This window comes from Ambystoma mexicanum, chromosome 9 (assembly GCF_040938575.1).
Source record: "Ambystoma mexicanum isolate Mex_15411 chromosome 9, UKY_AmexF1_1, whole genome shotgun sequence".
Classification (NCBI taxonomy): Eukaryota; Metazoa; Chordata; class Amphibia; order Caudata; family Ambystomatidae; genus Ambystoma; species Ambystoma mexicanum.
In genome coordinates this window covers 918,914,703-918,937,789 of record NC_090931.1, presented here as the reverse complement: position 1 = coordinate 918,937,789, position 23,087 = coordinate 918,914,703, and the positions used below count along the sequence as shown (strand labels likewise).

Here is a 23,087-nt window from a genome sequence, read left to right as displayed (position 1 = left end):
ATTGAAAACGGAATGCTAGATATTTTTGACATATTCAAGAATCCTGCTGCCCGTTCCCGCTCAAATTCTCCGATACCAGGTATACCGGACAGTTCAGTAACATCCATTCCTATGGGGAAGGTAAAATATTCTGAGGTGACTCGTGGTATGACCAATACGTCTGACCAGTGCTCAAAGGTCACAAGTCAAACAAAGATTGACCAAGCGAGATGTGGCATCGCTGACATCAACATGAGAAATTGGAGCCCTCTGAAAATCCAGTCATCTAATCCTGGAAGCAACGATGTCTCCTTAGGGGGAGATAGCCACAAAAATAATGAGAAAGAACTAAACATAGGTGCTAGTAGTGCTCTAAAGTCACAAGTCCTTTCCGAAGATTTAGTGCGAAATATGATTAAGGAAATATTGTATCAGAAAAATGTTGATAAATTGACAGAAACGGCAGTACCTATAAAGAAATCTGAGGATCTGAACTCAACAACCCAAGAAGCTGCTCGGGAAGATCACAAATGCAATGAGGCAGATCGAGGTAATGGGAGAACAACTATAATTGATGAAAATACGACTAGAAGCACCTTTCTCAACCAATGTTCAGAGAGGAATATTATAATACTGATACAAGCAATAGGTTTTCAAATTATAGAGACAATCAAAAAGAAAGCCTCTTGCTTCCTGTGTTTCCAAATGACCCTGGCTTGGTGTTGTATTTCGTATTTGATGAAGGGGGACCAAATGCTCTGAATCGGCCCTACAAATTGAGTTTATTTGGGGACATTCCAGAGTTAAATCTGATAACATCCTCAGATATTAAACTAGTTGACTTCATACATCCTCCGAGATATGATTATGTGCGACTGGTGATACCAGCTCAACTCGTACGATCATTGATCCTTAAAGAAGCAGGTTCTTTACAGAAAAGAGGATTTGATGTAAGTATATACAAAGAAAATAGAAAAATAGAAGATCAAAGATATACTGAACCATCATTGAAGAATATAGGAAAACCTCTAGGAAATGAAATTAGTACCCAGACATGTGAAGAAGGAATAAGCCTTAAAGAACTGGGCGAATTGCGAACACTAGCACTATCATTAAAAGATTCTATATCTCAACTGAGAAATTTGGGTAAGCCTCTTTAGCGACAGCAAGACATTTAAATTAGTGTCTTGGAATTCGAGAGGTCACAAGCATTTGGTATTGAATAACAATGTTTAATTTTGTTCTTATTCAGGAATCTTGGGCATGCGAAATATGAGGTGGGATGGTTATGTCATACTAAGCATTCCAGCGTTATGGCGTGCATTCCTGCTACTAGTTCTTCTCGAGGTTGAACAAAAGGAGGAATTGCCCTAGAATATCGAAACAATGGTGAAATTGTAATGACGAGTGAAAATCATTTGAATAAATCTGCTTTAATAGTTACCTTTCAAATTAAAATTAGGAATGAATCCATAGCCCTTATGATTATAAACATCTATTGGAATAGTGCCGATAATTCTGACAATATGCTAGAAAAATTGATTGATGAATTAAACACTATGATTGAGGAGTGGCTAATTCATTGTATAGGCAGCCTAATAATAGTGGCAGGAGACTTGAATGCTGACTGTAATCAAACCACTTGTGAGTTTGAATGGTAATAACCTCACTAGATGATAACGAAAGCAATAAAGGAAATAAAAAATATAGAGATGCTCTATGGCTAATATTTGCAAGATCGTGGGGACTGGTAAAACAATTCAATGAGAATCCAACTTGGATGGCTAGAGGCGAGTCGTCAATAATAGATTATATGTTTGTGAGCAAACAAATAAATAAAATAGCAGAAAACATTAATATCCAACTCAACCAATATAGTGACCATGCAATGTTGTCTATAGACTTAAAACAACAAAAAAACCCTGTAGTGAGGATAATGCATATTGTGCAGATACAACTGTTAATGTAAGAGGCAACAAAGTAAAATGGAATCGCACAAAGACAGCTAAATTGAACAACTAAATGATGCATGACTATTTACATAGAACGTTGGAGTCAGAAATTGAAACATACTCAGTGGATACCTTTGGAGGCCTATTGGATAAGATGCTAACCAGGTTCTATAATTATGAAATAAAGGGCCATATGAAAAAAAAATAAACAAACATGTCTACAATCTAGCCATCAAGCAACGAAGAGCGCAGATGCACAAAGAACTGAGAGAGATGAAAAAACGTAATCTCACTTCAGAAAATGCTAAAGAGTATATCAGGCTGTGCAAACAGCGGTTTAAGAACTGGAAGATCCAAAATCGTGCTGCACAAGAACAAAAGGATGGGGAAGCTATGTTAGCTGCAATGTGGGAATCAAAGTCAAGAAGTTTTTGGGTGTTAATTAATAGTAAGGAAATTTCTATAGAGCAAATGAATTTAAATCCGATAAGTGAAACTGTATGGTATGAATATTTTGAGAAATTGTATTGGCCATCTTCCTCCACTTGGTTGGCTCTGGTGTATGAACATGAATCCTGGGCCCTAGATGTATCTGTCGAAAATGTAAGCAGATGCATTGGGAGAACAAAGGTGTCCTCATCGCCAGGACTGAATAATCTATTTTATGCTACCCTCAAGCAGAATGTGTTTGTATGGTCTAGGATTCTAAGGGCCTGATCACAACTTTGGCGGTAACGCCGGCGGTATTAGCCCTACCGCCGAACTCCGCAGCGCTAATAGCGCCGGATCACGAGTTCGGCGGTAATGTAATTCCTCATTCCCCATTGAGCCTATTCGGGAATGCCCCATTCCCCTTTGGGCTCAATGGGGAAAATTCACACTCTTACCGCCGGCGGTAATAGCGCAAATCTTTGGTGGATTTCCCCCCAGCCAAGAGCTGGGGCGAAATCCGCCGAAGTCCTGATTAGGCGGACCCTTAAATCCGGCGGTAATAGCGCGACCGCAGGATTTAAGGGTTACCGCCAAAGTCGTGATGAGGCCCTAAGCCTAATATATAGAAATATTGTTAATTTGAAAAGAATGCCTGACTCATGGAAAATGTCCTATGTAATCTCAATATTTAAAAAAGGAAATCGCTTTAGCCCCACAAATTACCGACACATTTCACTGATGAATGTGGAGTCAAAGATATTTGCTTCTCTGGTCTTGGAACAGCTAATAGGCTAGTTAGACAAACAAAAAATTCTGGACATAAGGCAATTTGGGTTTAGAAAGGGTCTGGAGACCGATGCCGGTGGCCTACTGGTCTCCATTCTTCAATTTCAGGTACGAACCTCAGGGCAACTTCAATTATTCGCTGCTTCAATGGACCTTTCAGCGGCCTTTGACATGGTCGACAGGCCTTTACTCTGGCAAAGGCTGCTGGCATTAAAAATAGAAGACTCCTAGATATGTCGATCTATTTATACTCCAATACAGTCATGAAAGTGAGATTAGGGAACAAAGGATTAATGTCCAAAGAAATAAGGTCAATGAACGGATTGAAACAGGGTTGTGCATTAGCGGCCATATTATTTAACCTATATGTATCTGGCGCCGGTGTGCCCTTGGATGCAAGTGGATTATTAGCTCCAAAACCTGAAGATACATCAATCACATGGGTAGCATACGCTGACGATTTCTTGCTTTTCGACAAAACCAAAATTGGTTTGCAAAGATTAAGAGACTCTTTTGCTATTTTTATAAGCAATCTGAAACTGAAAATAAATCCGTGCAAAACAATAATTATCAATTTGGGTTATGCAAATAAGAAATGCGTAAATCCGATTTGGAATGTCGAGTGGGCAAGGATTAATTTGCAGAAGTCGATTAGATATTTGGGATACTCATTTTCCAGTTCTATGTCAATGATTTTTATGAAAAATTGTTTGAAAACGAAGGCAATTGAGGCTTCCAAACAAATGAGATTGATCGAGAGGAGGTATGGTAAATGCACCATGAAAACCTGCAGGGACTTCTATGTTATGAAGGTCATGCCAAGATTGGCATATGGATTGGAATTTCTTCCAAATAACTTGACCTCATACCTTAGAACTATTGAAGCTGTAATATGGAGAACAGTTTTGTTCTTTTTACCAAAATGTGTTCCAATGGAGGTAATTCGCTATGAATTTGGACTTGTAATTATGGAATGTAGAAAGATAGCGTTATATAGCAAATGTATCTTGGGTGAAAGTAATTCATTATACAATGTATTTTGTGTCAATGAATCTGAAGAATTTATGAAGAATTTGAAAACAGACTTTGAAACTATACTGTTTTATACTGGAGAGACAACAAAATGCTTTATTAACAAACCTCTGAAAGTAAAAATGCTAATCAAAGCCTTTGACTGGGTCGAAACAATGTAGCTATATTGAACTTCAAATTATATAGTAAAATTGTATCTGCATGGAAATGGTACCCTGAGCCTGAAAAATAAATTGTAAAATATCCATCTCGATTGGTAATGAATAATGTGATGCGCTTTAGGTGCAATGTTTTAAGTACAAATGAGATTGGCTTTGTGCGAAACCAAATTTCAAAAGTTAAGAAAATTTGCAGATTTTGTTTAGATCCTGGAGAAAATGAAACTTTGTTACATATATTATTAATATGCCCAAAGCTAACCAAGGAGAGATTGGAGTATTTTTCTAATTTTGTTCATGATACTTCAAATGTGCAAAGAGATGTAATTTGGTATGACATATTACATGGACCGTCAGTGCCGCTAAAAAGTGCTGTAATTAACGTTTTGAAGGTTGTCTGCAATGTGACATAACAGGCTGCTTCCCAACAGGGAGCGCTGATTTGAGACCGTTGTATATTTTAACATAAGTCTTATATCTCTTAAAAGATTTTAAAGAAAGGAAGAGAGAGGATTTTATATGTGCAAAGAAGTGAGTTGAGGAAGTTGTATATGACTCATTTGTTGGATTTATTTGTTTATCTTGTTGTTTTATTGTATTATATCTATTTCATTTTTAAAAGGTTTATATAAACCAATAAACAAATATATTTAAAAAAAAGTTTAGGGTAGGCTGGTCAACACCTTTAATGCCATAGACGAGACAAAAAACAACAGAAAATGCTGCCCATTGGCATTCCCAACGGTAAGGCAGCATAAGCTCAAGCATTATCCTCCTAATATTTGTTCACAGTTTTTTGTTCTAGGACAGCTGATCCCTAGATGTCCGAGAAGCATGAGATACACCCCAGATGTCTGTGGCAAGGGTAACCCCCAAACAGGTGAGGGAGGTCTTGGCTCCAAGCAAGTAAAGATAACACTATATAAGGCTATTTCAATATGTGTTAATGATGGTAACCTGTATTGTTGGCCTTTTGCATCTTATGTCTCGGGAGGATAGCTCAAGGGCAACGTACTTGCCTTGGAAGCAAGACCACGAGGAGCAACACAGGTTCGATCCCAGAGTCCGCGCTTAGAAGCCTCTGGGTATTAAGCGCATTAGAAATAACGAATTACAATTATTAAGTGGCCAGGAGGCCCATTATTGGGTGGATCCATAGTGCAGCACTCTATGATTGCTTTCCTCACACTCCAGAGTGCTTAAACAGGCTTGTGAGCCATAGGAAAACCTTTGTCCAACCTGAAAAAAAGTAGTTTTTTGTTGAAAATATTATACCAAATTGAAGTAGAAAATATAATGTTCATATCCCACGTGCCGAGTTTTACCTGTTTTAACTGGATTTCAGAGTTGACATGGACATCACAGATCTCACAATGAAAGGTCTTGTTCTGCAGACCCGAGCCCTTGCCGCCGTTCTGGAGCTTCAGCCGGGACCCAGACCGTGGGTAGGATTTAATAGGGCCAGCGCCGTTTCGGGCTTCAACCATCGTCTTGTGTTTGGAGCCTAATTCAAGACAATTAAAAAAAGCATAACAGCATTTATTTCCTTTTTAAAGAAGGCATACTTAATCAACGTTAAAGGTCAACATGCACAATTTGCTTTCCATCATAGTCCATGTGCTCATTTCGTTATGGTGAATTATTTGTGGATAACTGTGGACAGGCCACAGACATAGCTTAGGTTGAAAAATGTCTCCTATTTTACTCTCACCTATCAAGACCAACATGAATCCAGTGCCACTGCCGGGAGGTAGTTGAAGATGGCCTCGGTATCGTAGCTTTGCCCACAGTATTGATGAGGGCGTCAATTATTTAGGTCTGGAAAGAAAGTGTGGCAGGTGTTTCACAGAGCTCGAGCATGCCAAACTTACATGGGGCTGACGCGATTGGTCTATCCCATTTTGGCTTTGCCCATCCTCAGTGCATTTATTTATTTATTCATTTGTATAGCGCGCACAAACACTCAGGCATCAGGGCTCTGTATGGTTCGCCCTCCAGCCTGTCTGTGGAGGTGGCATTTTCAGAACTGCAGCTTGGACTCCTATTGCCTCATATCAGGAGGGCTGTGGGCTGCAGTGGGACTTGTGCTCAGGATTGTGGGAAAAAGGGGAGGCAGAGGGAGTTATTTCTAAATCTACTCTTAGGCTGTTTTCACGCTCTGAGTTTGCCATCATGAAACACTGCGCCGTTTGAGAAATGCATATCTAATTTCTAGGGTCCTTCATGGAAAATGAAAAAAGAGCCACAGGCGAAGAAGTGCAAATAGCTCCCTCTGACCCACCCGCTTTCCCTCAGCTGAACATAAAGACGGATACAGGCCCTGCCCAGGTAGCGGCTCCTCCCCAATGCATCTTGCCCCTCCCAGTGCTTCTGTCTCCATGAAAATCCGATGTCTATGCAGGCTTCCACCGAAGCGCTTTGCACAAATCGATACCACTGAACCAAAAATGCTTCTGATTTGGCCACCTCGAAAGGATGAAAGGCTGAGGTTGCCCTGCGGCAATTCAACCTGGCCACCTGCAAAGAACATACAGGGGCCAGCAGGGGGCGCTTACTCACAGAGCTCTCTCACTGGGCTCCATGCTGTGTTCTCCGCACATCCCAGCTCCCCTGTGCACTTCACATCCCACCTCCAGTGGTCGAAGTGGGCGGGAGCGGTGCTCCTCTACTTTTTAAAATTAAGTTTTACTGTTCCTATACTTTTATTTTAAAACGAAACCGTTCCGGAATGGATTCGTTTTAAAATAAAAGTGTAGGAAGTAGTTGAAATGTGCACCCCCTTCTCAAAAAGCCTTCTCTGGACCCCTCCATTCCCACCAACTACAGACCCATTACCACCGTCCCCTTCCTGCTCAAGATATTAGACAAGACAGCCTACCAACAAATCCAAAAATACCTTGAACTAAACCACCTCCTTGGTATCCGACAATCAGGCTTCAGACCCCAACACAGGACAGAAACAGCCCTCATCGAGCTGAAGGCTCAAATTGACACTCTCAGAGACAACGGGAAAACGGCTTTACTGCTTCTCCTCGACCTCTCCGCGGCATTTGATCTAGTTGATCAAAAAATCTTATGCAATCACCTGGACTCAGCTGCCCACTTTTCCCAAGAAGCCATCGGCTGGATCGAGTCATTCCTTAGCAACAGATCCATGCGTGTCTTCTCCACCAGAGCTGCCGCCGACCCCATCCCCATCACATGTGGAGTCCCCCAGGGCTCATGCGTCTCCCCTACACTGTACAACGTGTTCACGAAGCCCCTGTTTGATGATCTAGATGGTCTGGGTATCACGTACACTAATTATGCCGATGATACCCAGATCCTCATCCCGTTGACGGGAGATTACAACCATGATTTGGCCTTGGTGAAGAGGGTGTACCTCATCATCCTGGCATGGATGGCATCTCACAGTCTATGCCTCAATGATGACAAGACTGAACTCATTATACTTGGTTCCACCGCAAACCTAACCAAATTGGACCACAACTACACCAGCTTCATTATAGACGGGAATCTGATCAAAGTAGCTAAGGAAGTAAAAACCTTAGGAATATACATTGACTCCTCCCTCTCCTTCCACAAACAGGTTAGCTCTATGGCATCCTTCACAGCCTACACATGTAAGCTTATAAGAGCAGCCAAACCCTCCTTATCCACCCAGAGCTGCATTACCCTAGCCAGAGCCCTTGTATTATAAAAACTGGACTATAGCAATGCCCTCTACGTAGGAGCCAGCAAACAGGTTACTAACAAAATACAGACGCTACAAAACAACGCTCTCAGAGCAGCGCTCAGCATCCCCAAGAGAGAACACATCTCCAACATTAGGAGAGCCCATAACTGGCTCAACACAACAGATAAAATCCTGCTCAAAGTAGCCTCACTAACAAACAAATGCCTCAACAACGCTGCCCCCCGCTACTTAGTCGACAGAATAAGTACACACACCTCCAACAGACCTACTAGAACCTCCAATGCTAATCTTCTCACAGTTCCCAGATTCAAACGCACCAAAATGGGTGGCAACAGCTTCCAGGTGAAAGCAGCCCAACACTGTAACTCCCTACCACCTTCTCTAAGAACATCCCAAACCTACACACACTTTAGACGCAACTACATACAATGGATAAAGAACAATGACCACTAATTCCATTCATCCCACCTCACCGCTACCTACCTGTAAATATGTATATTTATAAATCCGTAAACCTTTGCCTTTTTCATGACTGCTTCAATCATCTATTATCTATTGTATCTACTGCACTGTATCCATAAAACCATTGTAATTACTGTACTGCATTGTAACATGTAACCAAGCTGCGAATAACCTTGTTGCTCCTGCACCCTCATACCCTTGGGTCTGGTGCGCAATACAAATGAATAAACTAAACTAAACTAAACTAAACTTTCAGTGCACTGCACTGAACGTTCCCTCAAACAGCAGGCACATTTGTCTGGGAGTTTGTATTGTGCATGAGTGAGGCGTGGTGATGGGGTTTGTGGGGAGTGGGAGGAGGCCAGCAGGGAATATAGTTCCACTACTTCTTTTCATACACTTCGACCACTGCTCACCTCCCTTCACATCGTCCCAACAAGTGGCATTAATTACTAAATCTTCATGCATCAGAACGTTTCACTAGTCTCCCCGAGCTCCAGGAATTTCATTTAGATGCGCTAAATGTGATCAGATAATCCCTATTAAGCAAACTTGCTTTCAAGTAATGACATTTTGAGGCTCACTAAACCTACCAGTAACCCCTCAAACTTCCCACACTGTAACCAGGTGCCCTGTTATTTTGCAATGCAGCAGAATAATACCTTCACTTTGCTAAGGAGCTAAGGAAATAATTCACTTTCAAGCTTTCGTGATCTTCAGATAACTTCATCAGGCCTTTGGGGACAGCCGTTTTCTAACAACAACCTCAGCAAAGGTTAGCACTCAAATTAAATGGTATGAAGACCCACTGGCCCATCATTCACATGGGCTGCACCATGGTCTCATACTCCAATTGCCAGCCCTTCTTCTCACAGCATCTGAAGAGTGTATCTAGTGTTTTACTTGAACATACATTCGCCTCTGCCTTGTATTGTTTCGACTTGTTACTACGTCAGAGAGGCGTAGAGATAAAAGGTGAGGCTCCCAATGCAATAACCGTGACATTAGTCTCAGTATCTTTGGGCCTCATTACAAGTATGGCAGTGCAGGGAAAAATTGGCAGTAACGGAATTAGGTAAGTCCTCCCACTTTCCGCTGAAAATCAGCATAACTACTGTCGGTAATTCTACCAATAATGCACCATGAAGTCCAATGGAGTCTAAAAAACAGGGATTAACACCACCACCACCACTTGCAATTTGGCGAAAATTCCGTCGGACCAAGTGGCGGTAACTGTCATTCCATTGGGCAGCATTCCAGCAGATTTACCACCAGAATACTGCCCAACACGTAATGAGGCTCAAGGTGGCTCATCTGTTTCATCAAACAGGACTTTATCCAGCAGAAAATAATGGTGCGCACTAATTTTTCATTATATGACCCAGTTTCCAATGAGAACATAGGGTAATCCTATAATTTATTTGCATAACGGTTCTTCCTAGCTTCTTTTTAATTAAGTGTGATGCACCTTTCTGCAGGGGACATTTACCTGTGGCTCTGAGAGGAATGGCACGTTGCTTTGGAATCTGCACCAACTCTACAGACATGCTTTGTGGGTGCGGTGCCTTTTCAAGGATTTCTTGGACCTGAACGACACTTTTCCAATGCACGTCATTGGATGTTCAATGAAACAAAACATAACTTTTCATATACAAAAACAACACAGAACAAAAATATTGCTGATACCTTAGGAGCGTCACATCAATCAATTCAGAGAGTCAACCATATACTCCCCTCAATAAAACCATGGGTCCCTTTTAAATGCGAACCCCTTTATTTAAAACAGTCTTCTAGAGGTACGGTAATCCTCGAATCCCCAACCAAGATATCTATGAATAGCACTCCCCCGCTTCCCCAGATGGATTGTCCCATAACCCTAAAGGTTGTGTACCCAGATTACCCACAGTAACATTTCCTATGGGGGACCCCAAGGTTCCCTTGGATTTCCCCCCAGAAGAGTGAGTGTCAAAATTCACAACATCTGGCAACACTTTTAAAGAAATTCTTGGTAGAGTTTCAAGTTACCTTCCTCTGCAAATTGCAAGCATATTTGGACATGGCCTCTCTTTTGACTTCATACTAGAATTTGCGGAAAACCATTGGAGAAGCTATGCACTGCATTCACAATGCCCCCCAGACCTCCCAAAAAGCCAGAGCTTGTGCTGCAATAGGGCCATAAAGGCTGCTCAACATCCTCGTGAGACAGGCGGTTGAGCCCATACGCCTGTTTCATCTCCATTATAAATCAGTACAGAGCGTATGGAATTGGGGATAAACACCAGCAGTTGGATGCACACGTTTTGTTGAATGATGGTACAACATAATTGAAAAGAAGTCCCAGTATCCATGTGGTGGAGTGATTATATTTTTGTCATCTCAAGGATTCCTAGCAACACAAAGATTCCAAGGCCATGTATTGTACTTGGATGCAACGTCTATGAGTGACTCATTCACTCTGGGGCTATGCCTCAGGATTAATTTGCAGAGGTTTAATCACAACGGTCTTGGTCCTGAGGAAGGCTGATGGTGATAGTGATTTCTTCACGGGAAGGCATTCTAAAGATGGATTTTGGAATTTTAAAAGGACAATGGTGACCTGCGTTAGTAGACCAGTATATGTCTTGAGAATATTATATGTCTTCACAAGACTATTATATGTCTTGATGTTATTAGGTATATGAGTTGGTTGATATCATTCTCTGGCCACATTTGTGGATTTAAAGCCTTACTCACATAACCCCTCACGGCGGGTGTTGCAGCACGAGCACTTTAAATGTGTGATAATGTTAACCATTGGGGGAAGGCGCTTGTTAGTGTGCTATGAATAATGAATATAAGCATATGACAGGTGTGATGATGTATATATGTTTGTGTATATGTTCTTGGATTGGCTCATTGTGGGGAGAGGGGTTAGATTGATTGTCCGCCAGTTGTATATATAACAGTGAGGTGTGTCCGTTCATCCTCATGTGGCACCACATGGGTTGCTCTGTGTACATGGTTTGGTCCCCAGGTGTCAGTGAGTAATGGGGCATAACTGCCCCTTGTTTTGGTACCCTGGGATGCCACCAGCAGAGGGGCTCCAAAGGGTGTCACGTTTGCTTCAAAGATGTCAAATCTGGCCCTTTTGTAAGAGGAGTGGAAGCATCAAGCATCGAGATGCAGCTAGATTTCGTTTGGCACACATCCTTGCACCTGCCCTGGCTAAACCCAAACATGAAGCCATCACACGTGCCCTTTCCAGACTAAAGGTGTAAACATGAAAAGCTGGACCTTTTTTAAATGGTCTTCCTTTGGGGATCATTAAAATGCCACACAAAGACATACCATTTTGAAATAATGCCCATGAAGGTATTACACAAGCCATGCTTTCAGACATGGTTATCCTTTGGGTATTGTATGTGAGGATTGAGCTTAAGTGTGGTCAGGATACTGTATAATTGATATTGGAGCGAACTGTTCCATGGCCTTGATGGGCAAAGTGAACAACAGTCTGGGAACAATGCAATATTTTTGGGAATGTTAGATAGAATGGTGATCAAAATGCTGAAGAACTGATATACAACCCAAGCAGCAAAAGTGTGATTTTCACCCCGCTACCTAAAATCAATTCTTTGTTTTATACACTGAATTGACCTAATCCTGGAACCCACAATACACATTAGCAAATGTCCTCCCAGACCATATGAATTGATTTGTATGGAGCAGAATCCAGATTTAGGGGCTATGGCCAATGGCATGCTTTTGTAATCCCCCAGTGCTGAACATCAGCTCAACACAAATAACCAAGGCCTGCAAGCAAAATGGGTGCCGATGAGATTCCCAGTGCCAGGTAACATCAGTGCCAGGCAACATAAAAGGCCTTACAAGATTCCCAGTACCAGCTAACCTCCGAACAGTTCCCCCCAAATGGTAACCCCGCGTACACTAGGGGCTTCAGGGCTCCAAGCTGACCCCTAATGGTAAAGCCTAAAGAGACTGGACATGTTGTCGCGAAGAGGCATAACCCTACCTTGCACTCTCACACTCTTCTTGATAATATTAGAGAATTTCTGCTGGCAAGCACTGCGCTGCCTAGCATCATCCCACGGAGGCCTGAATCATGAGGACCCCTGATGATTTATCTTAAATAACGCACCTCGTTTCCTCTGCTTAGGTAAAAAAGAAGCGCTGTTCAGTCACACTTACCTGTATTGTGAGCTTCCAGCTGTGACAGGGAGTTCACAGCCACTTTGCATAGGGAACAATAAAGCAGTTTTTTGGCTTTCTCTTCTTCGGACTCGGAAGCAATGCTGGCTGCTCCATTTGTGCTTACAGAAGGTGCTTCAGGTGTTATTGACAGCAGGGTAGCTTCAGGCTTGGCGACACATGGCGCTACCTCCATGTTTCCAGGCTGAGTGGAGCCATTGGTTTGGACCATCGTGTCATCATCTATAGAATTACACCGGAGAAATCGACAAGAGGAGACATGAGATAGGCGAGGGATGCAGTGTTGGTTTTTCATATATAATTTTAGTGTTAACTTTGGATAGTCAATCAGAATGTCCTTCCTTATTGCATTTCTACCACATGAAAAACAACACACTTCTTGACATGGGGAGCTTGGAAGTGCAAAGAGGAATACAGGCATTTGTCTACATATACAGTCTTTCCATCGAAATGTATTGATTGAAATACATGAATGTTTTTCATTGAATTTCCATGGAAAAGCATTTCAATAAATAAACAATAAACACAACGTGGGTTTGGGGGGACTGCCCCCAAATAAAAAATAAACACCACACAAGTTAGAGGAAGCTCGCCAGTGCTGAAATAAATTGTAACTGTATTGAAGTGATTTCAGCATTGGACCGCTCCCTCTGACTTCGGTAGTATTAGTGACTGTGGACTTTTTTAAATTTTATTGGGGTGTTGGGGGGGCATTAAAAAATAAAAGTGTCAAGTGCACTGACACCACACAAGTTAGAGGGAGCTGTCCAGGGCTGGATTAGATTGGTACTTTTTGTACTCGACTTCAGTACTGGACAGCTCCCTGTAACATTATGTTTCAGTGACTTTCCATGCAAAAAATGTAAAGTGTTTATATAACGAAACCACATTCGATGAAAGGGTTTCGATGCACAATTTAGACTTATGTATGGCAATTCAATGAAACAGCTTTCAATAAAAAAGATTCAATGGAACAAATACTCGATAGAAAATTGAGATGGAAAGACATATAACCATGAAGGCAGAGCTGTCAATTATAGCCAAATTAGTGACCTTAATTATGTTGCCCTGTCCATCATATTATTCTTTTTTCTTGTTCTTCTCTTCTGCAGAATAACCATGACCTGATCTATGGAGGGCAGCAATAGCTTTGCAATTGGGTGATCCTGCATTGTAGGAATATTGGTGGTATACATAGAGGATTTCATAAACAAATAAAAGTGAAATGGGGCATTATATGGCACCCACAATTTGCACTTCTGCAAGTCAACAAATGCACATAATTTCTCCAGTAGTTAGCACAGAAATGGGCATGGCACAATGTTGGAATATGATAAATAATATGGGCAGACAGCGTGCATGGCTCACAATCATTTTGAGCGTGTACAACATGCCCTTGCTAAAGATGGGGAAAAATAAGCAGCCATCAGACAACCCAATCATGAGCAAGGCAATATTTCAAACACTGATTAAGAGCTGGATGCCACGAGCAAGCTGCCAGAAGACAACATGCCACTGAGTGGGTTTGCGTGGGGAATATAAGGTCACACAGCCGCTCTCCAGGACACCCAATCTGGGTATATTGGTTATGCAAACTTTCAAAAGCTTAATATATTCCAAAATTCAATGTTCACATATTTAGAAAAAATGATAATAGCCACGAAAATCCATTGATTCTTCAAAAAAGATTTTTATCAACAAGTAGTTTTGTGAAAGAATAATAATCCGTTTGGTGATGTGAGGCGTTGCTAATATCTTCTTAGCGAGGAAGGAAAAGCCACTAGCATCTTATATCAGACTAGAACATTTGCCAATGCATTTCGGATTTACATATCCTTCATCAGGGCAAGTCTGTAATTGTACATGTGTCATTCCATAATATTCCAAAAGATAATGTGTCAACAATATGCATTCACATAAGTAAAGTAAATGACATACCGATCATTGTTGTGGTGGAAAAGGTCAAAATTGATAGATGCAAATAATATGAAACAGAAAAAGAAAACGGCAGTAAGAAGGCTGTTACATGTAAAATTGGCGGTAACAAGAAGTGCGGATAGCATTTACCTGAGCAAATGGTAGAATGCTTGCATAGGTGGTGGCTTGGTGTACGAAAACCATGAGAACGGCAGAAAACTGCCCAGGAAAATGTCAGCGCTGTAGCGCAGCCTTCAGTATAGGCTGAAATGTAATGAAAGTACTATAAGCTGTAGAAGCAAACAGGTAGAATCCGTGTAGACAAATCTTTAAAAAAAAAAGCTTAACGGGAGACCAGCGAGAAGTGGATCTATTCCTCTCGCTAGCTGGCTTGAAACTGCGATGCACGCATCGGCGCGTTGCCAAGACAATGCTCCTTTAATATTCCACGTGACCGCGGCCCCGAGGGGCACGCGGCCAGGAATAACAAACTGTGTACAGGTCTCCGGATGGGAGTACAGAGTAAAAAACTAATTGTCAGCCTACCAAGAAGTAAATACGGAATAATGGTGATTAAAAATTCAGATAATGAAATTAATAGAAAACATGGAAACAGAAGAAATACTACAGTTTAAAGTATGACAGGAGTAAAGAAGAGTAAAGAAAAACGATGGCAAAAGGTTATGAAAGTGAGATGGCAAATAATGGAGGGCCCAATACAAGACCGGGCTGCTTAAGATGTTGAACACAGTTAACACATGATTATTGTAACACATGGTTATGGAATTACAATCGGTTATGGAATTACAATCAACATACAATGTGCAGTGTCGTACAGTGACGGCACCAAAGAAATTAACACTACTGGCACATGTGTTATTCATAGAGTTATTATATGCCTCCCCACTGCTATGGTGGCGTCAACAACGTCACCTTGGGTCCCAGACACATGTCCAGGAGACGTAGCGGGGTGGCCTCAGATAGATCACTTACATGGAATTTCACAGTATATAGTAGCTAGAAACATGTCCTTAGAATCAAAGAGAATGCAAGATTATAGAAAACAGTGATAATTAATCTCCTCGTTCATTCCATTGGGAACCAAACACCCAAGTTTATCAATCCAAAATGTCTCCCTTCGATTCAACCGCTGGTTCAGGTCTTCGTGAGGACTGTTTTTAGTAAGTACTTCCAAAATCACAAATCTGATTTGGGTCAAATTATGGCCGTTCTCCATCCAGTGACGGGCTACGGCTGAGTTGGTGTTAGCATTCCGGATACATGAACGATGCTCATTCCACCTCGTTTTGGCCATTCTTGTGGATTGTCCCACATAGAATTTTCCACACGGGCATTTAATGGCGTAGATTATATTGGTGCTATCACAGGTGCCATAGGTCTTGAGCAGAATCTTTTTTCCTGTTCTGGGATGGTTAATAAAGTCTCCTTTAATTACTGAATTGCAGTTGGTACAATGGAGACAAGGGTATGTCCTGGTGCGTTGGGTTACAGATTCCTTCAAGGGTGGTCTCGTGTGTACCAGTTCATCTCTCAGGTTCCTGCTGCGTTGATAAGCAAATACCGGTAATTCAGTGAATAAACCTTGTACTCGGACATCATTTTTCAAAATCCCCCAGTGTTTACTGATGTTTTCTTAATCCTGTTACTCTGGATTGAAAATTTAGAAACAAATACCAGTGTTTTTAGTTCTCTCTTGTGTTGGGGGTTTTGGGTGGAGAGCAAAGTCTCTCGTGTCAGGGTACTGACCCTATTAGATGCTATGTCAAGTTCTGTTTGTTTGTAGCCTCGGGCTAAAAATTTCTCTTTCATAACCTGTGTGCAACACAACTGCGTTGTTTCTGCCTGAATCTGCTTTCCCATTTGGGGTTCTCGGGCTCCCCACGGGGAGCCCGAGAGCCCCAAATGGGAAAGCAGATTTAGGCAGACACAACGCAGCATTTAGCATTTCCCATTTGGGTCTCTCGGGCTCCCCACCGGGAGCCCGAGAGCCCCAAATGGGAAATCAGCTGCAGGTAGAAACACTACGTGGCTTGTAAACATAACCGCGTTGTGTTTCTGCCTGCTGTGGCTTTCACTTTGGGTCTCCGGTGCTCCGCAACGGAGACCCAAAGTGATAGCCACAGCAGGCAGAAACACACGCGGTTGTGTTTGAAAACGCTGCGGTTTTTCTTTCCGAGTTTCTCAGGCTCCTCCGAGCCGGAGGAGCCTGAGAAACTTGGAAAGAAAAACCGCAACGTTTTCCAACACAATAACGTTGTATTTATGTTTGCGGTCGCTTCAAAAGCGACCGCAAACATAAATACAACGTTTTTAAAGCTGCGGTTTTATTTCTAAGTTTTCCGGGCTCCTCCAGCCCGGAAAACTTAGAAAAAAAAAACGCAGCTAGTGCTTATTTTTTTAAAAAAAATAAATAGCACTTACCGAGATTCAGCTGCAGCTTTCCTGCTCTGGTCTCCGGCCCCTGTCCTCCGCCTACAGCACTAATGAAGGGAAAGCCACCCAGCTGTAGCTTTTGTTTACTACAGCTGGCTGGCTTTTCCTTCATTAGTGCCGCAAAAGCAAAAGCCAGCACAGGCGGGGCATCCATTTCACAAAATGGATGCGCCCATGTGCTTGCTTTTGCGAATTTTGAGCTTGAATAGCTCAAAATTTTACATAGGAAGTTTTAAAACGGAGAATGCTAGTATTTTTTTTTTATGTTGCCTATCTATTTTTTAAATACATTTTTTTACTAGACCATCCCTTTAAAGAGAGCGAGTTTAACTAGAGAACACACAGCGGCTCACAACTATCACTTCTAATCTGTCAATCACGCTGGCAAACAGGGCTGGGAAATGGGGAAAGCCTGGTGCCCCTTCACGAGCCTTTGCCAGTGCACTCCACTGTTCAACTGGATCACCCCAGCCATGCCATGAACTGTACACCAAATGTGCACAGCTCTCTTACTGCGCACACATGCCTAAGAACGATTAGGAAAGGACCCAACTGGAGATGTGTGTTCCAGTCTCCAGAAATAACTAGGATTCTACGATGGCCAGTGCAGGAAATGGGCCGGAACAAGACAGAGAGGCGCTCTGACAAAAAATGTCTTGCCGGAGCCCCGTTCCGTCGAACCTCACAGACTCTGTGCCTCATTTCAAGGAGACTCAGTGCTCGTGGCCAGTCCCGCTGCACAACCCTTTCTTAGCCTATGCCTCACCGACCAGACCGCTTTCTCCCGAAAACAGCCTGCCTCTTTGAGGGCTCAGAGCACACACAGATACTGCCGAAACCTGACATACAGTTTTGCAGGTCTCCAAACTGGTATATATGTCCTGCATTTTACAGACATCTCTTTATTAGGGCGATTATTGTGACCAATCAAAACAGAAGAGTCCATTGTTTGCTTAAAAGGTTTTCTTAATATGAATTACATTCTCAGGCATGTTTAACATTTAAAATTGTGGACATTATGTTGTTCCCATAATGTACTTTGCTTTTTTGCAAATCGCCATACTCACTTGGCCTTCAAAAAGACTTAGGTCGAAACGCGCATTGGCTGTTTGCACTCACTAAAGTTGACCAACTGGCATTAACTGCCACCTTGATGATCATTCTTTTCTGCTTTTTGTTTGCTCTGGTAAACCGAGCAAAATCATAAATAAAAAACCACAAGCACCAAAACGACTCCTTTGTCTTGACCATGAACCAAAACCAAAGGCAAATCTGCTAAATCTTGGACTATTGAACCCCTCCAGCGCCCACAATCATCCACAGGTTTGTCATTCCTTATAAAAATGTAATGCCTATTATTTTAGGAGAGAACTATTGACTTAAATGGAAAACAAGGGGGGTCTGGGAATCTCTCTACCAGCACGAACACAGCCCAATGACCTGTTCTTGGGTGAGTAACCCCTGGGAGAGACTCTACCAAGTCTTTAGCTCACTGTCCCTTTCACAGAGAAGAAATGTCCCTGCATATCAATCTTTGTCCTGCCCAGGGGCAGTCCAGCACCGAAATTCTCCTCTGAACAAGAGTACCAACTGCAACCCCATACATGTGTTTCAGCCTTGTTGGGCATCATCAGTGAGGTGAAGCTGCGCCTCTCTAAGAACAGTGAGCAAGGGGTCCTCGTCTGGATTGCCCTTTTAACCTAGGGTGAGATACAAATTTAATTTATGCAAAACAAGGGGGAGGGTGTCTGGGAATCTCTCTACCAGCACGAACAAAGCCCAATGATCTGTTCTTGGGCGAGGAACTCCTGGGAGAGACTCTACGAAGTCTTTAGCTAACTGTCCCTTTCACAAAGAAGACATTTCCCTGCATATCAGTCTTTGTCCTGCCCAGGGGCAGTCCAGCACCGAAATACTAGGCAATTCTCCTCTGAGCAAGAGTACCAACAGCAACCCCATGCACCCCCCTTAAATGGTACCATCCAAGTTTCGGGTGATAAATTAATATGACACCACTTCCTATAGGTAAGCAATGCCCACTGGTGTTTCCTTTGTTTTGCATAACCTCTTGTATAACCGTCAGGTGTTTCATGACTTATTTGTACTTTGTGCATGGCGCCTCTTTGCCCTTGGATGTCTGTTAGTAGCAGTGCTCATATGTGGCACACTCGCTTACATTATGCACATCGGCCTACGGCACAGGAGTTGAGTTCGGACAGCAGCTACATTATGTCAGTTTCTCAGCTCCATTTGGAATTGGGAATTTCCAATGCTGCTCAAACTAATCTCGAACACCTCTCACATTTACGATCGCAGGCTTTCCACATATGCTGGAATGTGTCACTCAGACAAGACCTCCTCTTTTCTGCCTCTGTTCTCCGCATACATGCACCTTCCTACACAGTCATTTCTCTAATGCGCTACACTCAGAATTCCGGCAGCCAGTCCATGAATTAATATTTTCGAGTTTGCCCTGCCATATTAATTTAAGGTAGATTTAGAGAAATCAGACACCAAATTGTATAGGATTGCCAAAACACTGTATGAGTCCCTCATGCATCCAAATGACACATCGTGCCTGATTCACAGAGCATTTCCCCATGGGACTGCACCATTTATAAGACCCTTCTGTGAATTAGACACTAAGTGTTCTAATTTCCATATGCTCCAAATCTTCATTGAAAGACCCTTCATCTAATCCCATACACATGAGAATAAACCCATCATTTCTACATCATAAAGTCTATGGTCAGCCTGACAGGATTGAAAGTCACCCCTGATATCACAAAAGAGTCTTCCCCTGCTTCATCTCACCTAATTTTGTTTGTGGAACCTCCCCCCTCTTTCCCATACTCTTATCAATAACCTCCACCTTTTCCTTCCTCAGCCTAAGGTCAGGATACCCCTTGCTAGGGCACAGTATGCTGTCGGATAAGGCTAGGCACACTGACTAATACAGTGGTGATTCGGCACAGAATAACATAGCACAACAGTGTCTGGTAGCACGAGCCCTATTGGGCGAATTCATCATGGTTGTCATCTTACAGTTACATTATTGGCGTTATTGAGTGACGCTGAGACACATGTTTTTCATCGTGGCTTCCAGTAGTGGCCTTACTGGGCAAAGGTATCATGGGTGTGTTCTTACAGTTGCAGTATTGGCATAATGAGTTGCGTGAGACACGTGTGTTCTTACAGTGGCTGCCCGTACTGGCCTTATTGGGCAAAGCCAAAAAAAGCATGTTCTTCCACTGGCTGGCAGTACTGGCCCCATAGGGCAAAGCCACCATGGGTGTGTTCTTACAGTTGTAGGATTGCTATTATTGGGGAAAGCCAACCAAATGCATTCGCACATTGGACATTCTGGCATATATTGTGGGCACTGCATCCTGAAAGTAATTTGGAAAATGCCCCTTGATACTCTCGGTGATGTGGCATCTATTGTATTTTTTCCAGTGTTTGTTACGGTTCTACATACTATGGTTGACTAAGTTTTACTCATGCACACTTTACTCATGCACTATTGCTCTATGTGTTTTTGATCGATTTATTTTTTTTTATTTGGGTGTCCACTCCAAAACAAAAACTCCAGCCCACATCCCCACCCACTCACCCAACACCCTCCCACTGCATTCCCACACACAAACATAGACATATACCAAAATATATTCAACCAAAAGCATATTGTGAAAAAGTGGTTTGTTACCTTACAGAATCAATGCTAAATTGTGTAGCTTTTTATCCAGTTTTTCGGAGAAAGTGTACTGGACATGCGCCATTTAAAACAATTATTAAAACAAATCTTTAGAGGGAGACGCTCCTCTTAGTTGTTAATTGGTCACTTGCACTCACTATTGGGAAATATTTACTCCCCCATTGAAAACGTTCACCAGCTGCTGCTGGTGCTATAAACGAAAGCTTGTTTTGGTCTGAGGGGAGCTTCATGGAGACTACGCGATTTGCGGCACAATCTGATCTGGTTCTTGTGGTCCTAGTCTTTCCATAAGGTGTGGTGGTGATGTTCTGTGTATTATGAGGAGAAACTTGCCCAAGTGAGCCCAATCACAAGGACATTCTTGATTTAGGCATTATGTAACAGTGCATTTTCACATACTGGTGAGACTGGAGTGTAAGGATTGTATTGACTCCGTTATTGGGCGGCGCGTATCTGTAGTCATTTGGTTATGGTGGCCATGTGAAAAGCCAGGTTTTGAAACATTTTCTGAAGACCAGGTGCAAGTGTGGGATGCCCACATGTCGTCCTTCATGTAGTGATGGCCTTAGACCGCTAAAAGCAATGGAACACGCGAGCAGCAATACCCATGAAGTTCTCATCAATAAATTACCGCCAGGCACCTCCGATCCGTGTCAGTAACTCATAAGTGCTGTCTGAGGGAAAGGCAAGTGACACATGGCAAATATCCTGACTACATGTCGCTATTATCGATGTCAGAGATATATTCAGCTGTTTAGGTCCAGATCACTTGAAGCTCCATGGGTCACCTCCTGGAGCAAGGCACCCTCCTCTCCAAACAATGTCTATTGCTTATGGAGATCTACATTTATACGTAAGGCTTCAATACAAAGGGCCTAACCTTGAGTTGGGCAGTACACCTTAAATTCAGTGGCCTCTGTGAGAGAGACGAGAGAGGTGCAGCTTGATTCACCCGTATTCATGCATTCCTATGCTTAGGGGTTCCTTCCTCTAACTTTTTCCTTCACTTCTGTGAGAGAGCGTGAGAGCAAGTGCAGACGGTGCATGGAAGCCCCGCAGCCGGCCTGAAAGCCAACCCTACCCTACCTCAGTCCAGCAGTTCACAGGGTTGGGCTGCCAGGCACCAGGCACGGAGCACAGAGTTTGGAGAGTGGATCTCGGCCCCTGGAGAGAAATGCAAGGGTAAGGCAGCGCCCAGCTCCCCACCTCCAAGCAAGCGAGCGGAGAGCATTAAAGCTTCAAGGCTTTAAAGTAAATTTTACATTAAACTGACAACTTTCAACTTTCCCTCACGAGAGGTGGCTATAATTAATCCAGCCTCCTCTGTTAAAGTTGCTTGGGTAGGCATTTTATATACAGCTTGTAATTTAAGCTGTGTGCCCGGCCGGGAGACTGCGGGGGCAAATCCTTTGATCCCGACCGGAACGCAAATCTTCATTTACACCTACTCAATCACTGCACTTTTTTAGCACTTCCTTAATGGAGGCTTGTGTCCTGGCAACCAGGAATACAACAACTTAACATAAAGGGGCAGAGTTCACGGAGTTTGGCAGAGTTGGTAGCCTAAGGCAATCCACGGTGGGAGATGACCCCCAGGAAACCCCATGAGGAAGAAGGAAGGAGACTCCGCAGCCAGAGACACCGCGAGGAGGATAATGGACTCGAATTTCGTAGTCCGTTGAAAAAAGGTAAGCCCTTGTTAGGAGATTCTGCCCTCCGTGAAGGAGCTAAACAGAAACTTGCAGGGTCCCCCCCGTGTCCCGATTTACCACAGACTCGATTGAGGGACCGGCAGAGGCCGCTCCCGCTCCAAACCCAAGTTTGGAAAACCGAGTGCCCAGAGTGGCATTATTATTAGCAGCCCCTCCCGAGCAGGAGCAGAACTCTGTCTTTGAAGAGAAAGAGTAGGGGGGTTAGTGGAGAGGGAGGGTCTGGGGTCCCCGGCTTCAAGAGGACTTTCAAAGTGCCGGGGCCTCTGTGGGACAGACTCAGAGCCGCAGGGGCTTACATAACAGCACCATCAAAGCCCGCCCGGGGAGGGGGAAGAAGGACAAGCCGATAAAACAAAACAGCTCCTCCAATCAAACACTGAGCGAGCTCAATCTTTAAAATCGTTAAACAACAAGAAAAGTCCCATAATTCTGGGATTGGATTCAGAACTTGACCGCCCAAGGAGTAACAATGTAACAACAGAAATTGATATCCACCCAAGACCAAATCTGGAAAATCTCCAAAGCCCGCCCTCGCGGACCAACACGAACAGTTGTCATACTGAAGAGAGTCCGGGGACACCA

The 23,087-nt window shown here is 43.0% G+C and overlaps 1 protein-coding gene across 7 annotated transcripts in view; it reads right to left on the bottom strand.

The window, feature by feature from the left end:
* Positions 1 to 23,087, bottom strand: part of ZNF385B (zinc finger protein 385B) — a 1,357,263-nt gene that overhangs the window by 55,275 nt on the left and 1,278,901 nt on the right. For all 7 annotated transcript variants that reach the window (XM_069616089.1, XM_069616087.1, XM_069616088.1 and 4 more), the window contains 2 exons: positions 12,687 to 12,929; positions 5,665 to 5,843 (listed from right to left, as the gene is read on the bottom strand). In XM_069616089.1, the coding sequence (XP_069472190.1) occupies positions 5,665 to 5,843; positions 12,687 to 12,929 (422 nt within the window). The remainder of the gene's footprint in view (positions 1 to 5,664; positions 5,844 to 12,686; positions 12,930 to 23,087) is intronic.